General features: G+C 42.9%; 1 protein-coding gene across 1 annotated transcript in view; it reads right to left on the bottom strand.

Annotated features, from left to right (window-relative positions):
- Positions 1-1,185: 1,185 nt before the first annotated feature.
- The window catches only part of LOC107681407 (XK-related protein 7-like), a 95,610-nt gene continuing 87,675 nt past the window's right edge, over positions 1,186-9,120 (bottom strand). The window contains exon 3 of the mRNA XM_016477705.1: positions 1,186-2,680. Within this exon, the coding sequence (XP_016333191.1) occupies positions 1,704-2,680 (977 nt within the window). The 3' untranslated portion in view covers positions 1,186-1,703. The remainder of the gene's footprint in view (positions 2,681-9,120) is intronic.

Genomic DNA, 9,120 nt, shown 5'->3' with positions numbered 1-9,120 from the left:
GAAGACATTTTTAAGACTCGTCTAAGCAGTTTATGCAACCGGTCCCTGATTTGAGCAAGGTGTGGAGACCACCAAAGAGCAAAGAACAGGCACCATGAATAACAACACATTTACTCCACGACCTCCAACAATAAAATCCCTGTATGTGTGAATGTCCCATTATAGGGCAGCATGATTACAGCCCCCAAGTGTCATTTGCTCTCCATCAGCGTCTTCAGACTGGACAGCAGGGTTCTTGTCATTGGCAATTACCCACCATGACTCTGGGTTTTTCTGCTTGGTTTTTAACCAGGCAATAGAATTTCAATGCAGCAAGCAAGACCTCGAAAGACCTCACAGAGGGAGTGAGAAAGACAGAGAGAAACACTTCAGCTGATGTCTTGTGATGGTTTTGTAATTGCGGTGATTTCTTTACAATTGTCGTTACCCAAAAAAGCTTGGAAAAGAGCTGAGTAGGGTAAGCAGTTAAAACTAAAAAGAGGCCTTAAGATTTTATGAGGTGACAAAAAAGTCTTTCTTTCTCTCAAGCACACACACAAACATTGTTGTCCCCAATAGTCGGCAGCTTTTCATGGCCAAGAAGAGCATTCACTCTTGCCAAACCACAAAGCCCCCAAAAATTCAGAATCTAAACTCTTCATAACCACAGCAATGGCCGCCCCCTTCCAAATAACAAAATAATGAGTAAGATGAACACATACAGATATAAAAGGGTTCTGAGGCTTGCGGACAGAGCAAACCAAGACTCACTGCTCTAGTTACTGTAAAGGGAGTTCACATACAGGATTAGAATTCACTGTCAATCATTTGCGTTTTTTTTTTCCTGTGAAATACAACACAAACACTCAGACGTTTGCAAGTTTTATGTTCCCAGATGCTCCCAAAACCATTTTCATGAAACACTGAAACACGCATATTCAATTTTTTTTTTACTTTTCCGACAGCTGTCATCTGAATCTTTTTTTTACAGTATTATTTTCATCCAACTACATTAGATCACAGCTTTTTGTCTTACTATATGACATTTTTTCTTTATCTTTACAGATAAACAATGCAGCATGACCAGACAACCCAAAAAACATTCATACCAACACACTGGCACCATTCTATTGTAGATACATATAACAAAAGATAATATTTATTTATGAATATTCAATTAGAAGAATTATATCAAAGACATGGCCACAGAGTCATAAAAAATAAATCTAATAAATAAATAAGTCAATAATTACAGAAGAACTCTTTTGAAGAAATGGATGATTGAACTCGCTAACCTCACCATTCACAGAAGCAAATAATACACAATTTGTACTGTTTTCAGGTCACTGAACATTAAACTTAGACCAATACAGCAGCCAGGCTTGTCCTGAGGAATACTGATTGGTCAGTTCATCTATATTTTACAAATGTCCACTTCTTCTCATCACTATAATTTTGTTATATGTTCAGTGCATAGGCAGAAAGGTAAGTCCCTTTCCTAGTTTCACTTCCCATGCATGTTATGTAAACACCACGTTACTCGCGTCCAGCCTGATGTGCACTTTCGGACCAGTCATGCGCTCCCAAGCATCAGAATGCCAAACGTGCCGCGGTCCCACCGTGTAGCACCATGCCGACCGTCAAGGATCGGACCGTAACCTCATGGCGGCTGAGCTCCACCTCTGCATAGAGATGTCATGTGGAAGGTGGAGGTATAAACAACACTACACCGTAGTCTCGTACTCTGTCACTTCTTTGGGGTTGCTGAAGCTCTGGTACTGGATGCGAGGCGTCACGGGAGATGTATTCTCCAGCACCAGGATGGTCTTCCTCAGCCTTCGGTCAATAAAGTGGGCATCCCAGGCTGGGTACCTTTTTCTTGGCAGGTCGATGCGGATAACGGGACCTTCAGTTCTTAGGGGACGTGGGGAGGAAGCAGGGGGAACACTAGGAGGCCTTACCTGAAACACCGGCAGGCAACTGTCTCTATCCCCAGCCCCTATCTCCTGATCCCCACCAGTAGTCCTTTGGAGTGTTCTTGGAGGGCTAGTAACCACGTCTGGTTGGGGCAAGGGGGTTCCCAAATCCCCAACACCTCCCAGACCGATTACCCCCATTCCCTCCTCCACACAGCTCCACTGAGCACCTAGGATAGGTCCGTCTGGGTGGAGCAGGCAATAATAGACAAACATAAAGAATGTTCCCAAAGCATAGCTACACACCACCACACACACAATAATCAGGGCATAGAAGTCCGAGGTGTGAGGTCCCCTGTGAATATACCAAGCGGCGGTGAGTGCGACGTTCTCAACCAAGGTCACGCAGTAGTACACACCCAGCCGAAAGCGGGCACGGCCTTCCTTGACGTTGAACCAGCAAAAGATGTAGATGATGCCCACCACCATGTTGTAGATGATCTCCTCCCACTTGGACATGCAGAAGTCGGTCTCGCCCTGGATGATCCAGAAGGTCATGGCACACCAGTGGGCCACGATGAAGATCCCGAAGTAAAGCTGGAAGACTGAAGCGAAGAGGGCGAAGGCGATGGTTCGAGCACCAATGGTGAAGAGGTGCCAGAGCATCTGAACAATCACGGCCTTGTAGGACATGGGGAGCTTGTCGTCACGAGAGTCGCGCAGAACCTTCTGGTAGGATGCGATCATCCAGGCGAGAGAAACCAATGAGGCAGATGCAGAGAGACCTACAGAGATAGAGCAAGAAGAACAGGGAGACAGCATGAGTAAAGTCGAGGAAAGTCAGATACCAACTTTACAAAAATATACAAAAGCAGCTTGGCCAAAGTGGCACTGTTCTGGTAACAAACCTTAGTATTCAAAGGCTTTTGGAGTTACCTTTCAAATGTCTGTGCTGTTAAACAGGATTTGCTATTGTTCATGTAGCTGTTTAATTGTCCACAATTTAACTAACTTGCTCAACAATATACGCTGTTGCTCCACCTTGACAGTAGCTGACTTGAAAGAGAAAACTAGCCATAGAAGATGCCCACTATAAACCATCTAAAATGGACAAAATGTCTTTTTTTCTCTTTTTTAAAAGTTTTTGGTGTTTTTGCCTTTATTCTTATAGGACATTTTTAGATCTAGATTTAGGAAGCGAAGTGGGAGAGAGAGAGGGGGGCGGGATCGGGAAAAGTCCTCGAGCCAGGATTCGAACTCGGGACACCCGTAGCGCAACAGCACTGTATGTCGGCACCCTGCCCACTGGGCTATCGGTGCTTATCACCGTGTGGTTTTTCTGGTGATGCTGGATGAGGAAGAAAGTTTTGCTAGTTAGGCTCGTCAAGAAGCTCAAGCACCAGCACACCAGGATCCCATGCTGGGGACTAGAAACGTCTCGGTTACTTGTGTAACCCTCGTTCCCTGAAGGAGGGAACAGAGACGTTACGTCAGTCGTGACTGACGAATTGGGATCTCGCCCGAGAGCCCAATCACCTTCGAGTGTTAACTAAACAAGCCAATGACAGTTGGCGTGCGTGTTTCGCCACGCGCACCCCGCCCCGCAGCGCGGGTATAAAAAGAGAGCGCGTGCAAACGCACATCAGTTTTTCGCTGAGGAGCCGAGACTACGCGCCCCGGCCGTACAGCGGTGGTACAGCAACTGTGGCGACGGGACGTAACGTCTCCGTTCCCTCCTTCAGGGAACAAGGGTTACACAAGTAACCCAGACGTTCCCTTTCAGTCAGTCACGTTCGACGTTACGTCAGTCGTGTCTCCACGTACCCTCGGGCCGCCCCACCGTCGAGGGTGGTGAGGACAGAGGAGGCACCAAACCTGTTTGGGGCAGAAAAAGGTGCCTTCCAATACTTAGCGACCTCCTCATGCACTTTCGGGAAAAATGGAACCAGAGGCGGCGGCCGATGACCGGCTTGCGCCCCCCGGAACCAATCGTCCAGCCTCGAGCGTTCGGGAGAAGGAGGAGGCCCCCAGTGCAGCCCGACGCTCTCGGCGGCCCGGGAAAGCATAGCAGTCAGCTCTGGATCTGACTCGGGCAACGCCACTCTTCCTGACGGAGGCAGAGAAAGCCGAATCCTCATCTCCAGAGCCTAGCTCGCCCTCCGATGCAGTGATCGACATCCTGTCATCCGCCTGTGCTCCGCACGAGATGCTGGGCCCCGCCCTGTCCGAGGAACCAGCAAACTCGTCCGGGAACCCCAGGCGGTGCGATGCGCCAGAGGAATGAGAGGCCCGCGGAGACGTACTCGACGGGGAAGCTCTCACCGTGATCCTCAGGTCTCCCTGACCATGAACCGAAGTAGCCCTCCGAGAACCGGAGGAGCTAGAACGGGGCATGGCAAGGGGGATATCCCCCCGTTTAACGAGGAGGTATCTAGACCGCAACATCGCGATGGTCATGTTCCCGCACTGAGAACATGACTCATCCATGAGTGCTGCTTCAGCGTGCTGAAAGCCCAAGCACGAGATACAGCGATCGTGACCGTCAGATGAAGCCAGGAAACGACCACATCCAGAAACGCACGAGCGTCCTCCTTTTTTGAAGGAAATTTACTCTTTTAGAGAGCGCTGAAGCGCCCAGGGGAGGTCGCGGTGAGACCGCATAATGAAAGCTGCAGCCCGCCGAGGTTTCAGCAGCCTGGATGGTGTAACGTCGAACGTGACTGACTGAAAGGGAACCACATCTTTCAGCTCCAGGTGAAACGCAGTTTCCCCCGCGAACAACAGCCCTTCACCGGCATGAGAATTGGCACTATTTTGGTAAAAACGGTTAAATACACTTAAATTAAAATGCTACATTTAAATGTTACATTTTTATGTCTAAAGTGCTTGAGTATGAGCGTGTGTGTTTGACTTGCTGACAGGGAGACAGACAGGCGCTTTATATTGTGTTTGTGAGTACCCTAGAGCACATGGTAGAGTGAAAAGGTGAAGAAGAGGTGTGTGTGAATGTGTGTGATTGAGAGATATGGAGCTATCTCAGGAGGCTTCCGCACTGAGCTGATGTTATCACGAGGATCATTTTTTTTTTTTAATTTACAGTCCATTTTAAGACGGCAATATAATACTTTTTAAACAATAGATGACTTAAGTAAAACAACCCAGCATGTTTGGTAAAAACATTTCACCCAGCCAGCTGGGTCAAAATAACCCAGCATGTGTTCTGTCCAATATTTACCCAGCACTGGGTTGTTTTTAACCCAGCATTTTTTAGAGTGTATAGTGTACAGTGTAGAGGTGAAACTTGCAAACCAGACAACCTGACTTAGATGCAAGGATGAAATGTATTTAAAATGGCATTAGTTCATGAGTTCGCACTTACATATAATAAGATGTAGCAAATAGTAAGCATATTTGGTGTGCTGTCTTGAAGGAGAGCTCTGAGCTCGGAATATAGCCCAAACCCAGAGAAATTCCCCTCTAATCGAGGATCAGCTCTTAAATACATCTCACTGCATGTTTGTTTATCTGGTGGGTCCCCGCAGATTGGCTTTGTTCTGGTGTTTGATTCCTCTCCTGTCTCACTCCTCACACACACACATGTGTTTTAGGGAGCTATACTTGCAGCTTCACCCCATTAAACACTTCAAACCCTCCAGGCTGGCTTATCCAAGGTCAGCTAAGGATATTCAGATGATCACCGCATGAAAAGAAGGCAGCCCGTTGCTTTTGTCAGGCCTGGATTGTGAAAAAGTTGATCCTGGTATAAATTAGTGATCGACAGATATGGATTTTTTAATGGCTGATGTTGATATCTAAGACAGCAGGGTGGCTGATGGTCGATATAAAGCTGATATATATGATATTGCACTTTTAATTGAGTAAATCATAATTTAATTTAGTAAATAACACGTTGCAATGAAATTTGTTTTACTAAATAGTAAATTAGAAATACATAATTTTAAAATGAGTCAGTAGTAACTTGAAAAAGTAAATAAAATAAACGAGATTTATACTTTTGATAACAACTTATTGATTCCGTAACCCTATTATAGTATTTCTGACAAATAAAGAAGAAAATGAAAGGAAATACTGCAACCGGCAGTGCACTCAGTAGTCTCATAAGTTTGTGTGCAAATGGAATAATATTTTCTCAAATAAAGACCATGCAGTTAATGCTAATTTTAAATACACAGTGAATATGACATATCAGCCAACTAGATATAGAGCAACAAAGTTTGAAATCAAGGATTTAAAGTAAGGGTATGCTTACACGTCTAAAAATGTGCTAAAAATGGAAATGTTTTTGCTGTGCGTTTTTCATGTACAGATTACAACATTGTCAAAACAATTCCCGTTTACGGGGATCCCTGAAAATTACTCAAAATGCTGCATTATGCATGCCAGGCCAGTAGTTGGTGATGCCACTTTGTAAGGAAACCCTCCGCGAACATGTTATACACATGCACATGACATCACCATTTTCACAAATCTGCGGTTTTGTAGTTTACACGGAAATGATAATGGTATTGTTTTCAAAACTTGCACTTTAAAACCCGTTTTCAAAAATTTGTGTTTGCATGCTCCCAAAACGCTGTTGTCATGAAAATGAACGGCCACAATGCATAAAAAGTTTTCCATTTTAGTTGAAAACGATGTTGTGTAAATGCAAATTCACACTTCAAAGGATTCAACAGCTGATTTGTTGAGCTTTGTGGAATTAAAGGGATAGTTGTACTCTCGTGAATGGAGGCGGAGACTGACCTGGAAGAGAAGAAATAGTTAAATAAAGTCATTCTTTTTGTTTTCTTTGCACACAAAAAGTATTCTCGTAACTTCATAAAATTAAATTTGAACCACTGACGTCACATGGACTGTTTTAACGATGTCCTTACTACCTTTCTGGGCCTTGAACGTGTCAGTTGCGTTGCTGTCTACGCAGGGTCAGAAAGCTCTTGGATTTCATCAAAAGTATCCTAATTTGTGTTCTGGAGATGAACGAAGGTCTTACTGGTTTGGACGACATGAGGGTGAGAAATTAATGACAGAATTTAAATTTTTAGGTGAACTATCCCTTTAAAACAGAAAAACTCATCGGCTGATGGCGATAATTAAAAACACACCAAATATTGGCAAATATATTGGTCATGTCAACCAGTAGTATAAATATTTCAAGAAATGCTCTTTCACTTCAAGGAAACATAGTGCATATCATACTCAGGATTTCTCTTTGCACAAGCTTGACCCTCGCTGTTTATAGAGCGTTTACTCTTTTTGAGTCTCTTTTGCACCAGCATTTCACTTTCTCTCCATCTCTTTCACATTCTCTGTCTTGGCTCTCATTCTGAGCAACTCATTTGGTGCAGATCCAGATTAAGTGAGGTCTTAATTAGCAGAGATCCGAAAGCATTAGTCTGCGTTTTCCCGCTCCGCTTCCAGCCTGCCCGCATGCTCTCCGCGTTCTCTCCAGGCCTCTATTTCAGAGGCTCTCATGGAGCAATGTGCTGGCAATCTTAATTAAATCAAACATCAGACGCAGCGCAAGCCCACTGCCACAAAGACTGCCACAGATTAGAATGCAGTTTAAAGAGAAAGGGATAAGACAAGTTAAAGCCCAGCGCTGCCAGTGCTAAGAGAGGGAAAGAGGGAAGTTTGAGTTGCTACTGCCAGAATGATGTGGTGGAAGAAAGTACACAGGAGATGTTTGCATAATGCATTTTAATAACAGCATTTGTGCTTTTCGATTGTATAAAATGACGACATGAGAGTCACAGTCAAAGAATAAAGACTCTCCACGAGACCTCAAAGACCTTAAAACACACAGTGGGGAATTCACAAAGAATGAATTGTGCCTGCTGATGGTGTTGTTAATTTGCATGCCATGTCTGTGTTGTTTCATTCCCTAAAATGCTCTTCTGTGAGTTCCTTTCTTATGGTAGTGATTAACCATCCTGCTTAAAACTGCCCAAGCTGGTTTGAAAGCATCACCTACAGTAAGTGTTGGAAAGTAATGCTTTTGAACTACAGTAGTAACAACTTGGTTTTATTTTAAGCATTAGAGTTTTGTGTGAGAAGAGCATTTATGATTACCCGTGGCTGCTCTCATTTTATTACAGTATAAATTCAGTCACATTACTACAATATTTTAAGCTGGACCACAAATGATTTACAAGCCTTTTGACAATATTTATTATATGATTTTGACAATACATCATGTGTATATGTATGTATTTGTGAACCATCATTTAGATCAGACAGACGTAATGTTTAATGTAAATAAGAATTAAGTAAAAAAAAAGAAAAAGGTTTTGGTAATACTTTAGTTTAAGGACCAATTCTCACTATTAACTAGTTATTTATTAGCATGCCTATTATTAACATATTGTCTGTATATTAGTACTTATAAAGCACATGTTCTGCATGACCATATTCTACATCCCTAATTCTAAACTTAACTACTAACTATTAATAAGCAGCAAATTAGGAGCTTATTGAAAAGTGGTAGTTAATGGTTTGTTAATAGCGAGAATTGGACCTTAAAATAAAGTGTGACCAAGATATTTATTCTATTCATTCTAATCTATTATTTGAAGAATTAAAAATCTGCTAAGCAATATTTACCTATAATTTTTTTAACGCCAAACCGAGATTATGGAGATGAAGATCATTTTTGATTGTTGGCACAAACAAACAAACATTAAAGAGTTTTAATTCTGTTACTGAAACAGAGAGACTGAATTGATTCACTCAAATGAATCAACGCTTTCAACTCTAACAGCGGTTTTGCTTCTGAAGTTTAAATCAGATATATGTAAATTCATGTTGATTCAGATATAATAAAACATCTCAATGCCCTCATACTTGCCAGTTAATTAATTCATTTGAAGTTTGGTTGTTTGAAAAGGACAGTGAAGTGAAGCTACTTCGTAACAGTGCAGTTACTGTATAGAAAAACAATCATCAACATAAAACATATCATAATGATAAAAAACACAGCTTTTTTATAGTGTAGGAGACTGCACACGTCACAGTCCTCACTTCAAGTGCTCTGCTCTCCACAGGGAGTGCAGCATACAGATGCTCACTTTCAAATGGATTTGCTGACACAATGTGAAAGTCAAAGGTAGGCAGGCAGGGCCATGAGATCAGAAAACGCAGGAAAAAAGCAAAAGAAGATAAGAAGAACAAGCAAAAGCCTTTCTGTGTGGTAGTTGGTAACCAAACCCAT

Source organism: Sinocyclocheilus anshuiensis, unplaced genomic scaffold (assembly GCF_001515605.1).
Source record: "Sinocyclocheilus anshuiensis isolate Anshui unplaced genomic scaffold, SAMN03320099.WGS_v1.1 scaffold881, whole genome shotgun sequence".
NCBI lineage: Eukaryota > Metazoa > Chordata > Actinopteri > Cypriniformes > Cyprinidae > Sinocyclocheilus > Sinocyclocheilus anshuiensis.
The sequence above is the reverse complement of the archived record's forward strand: the minus strand, read 5'-3'. Positions and strand labels throughout refer to the sequence as shown.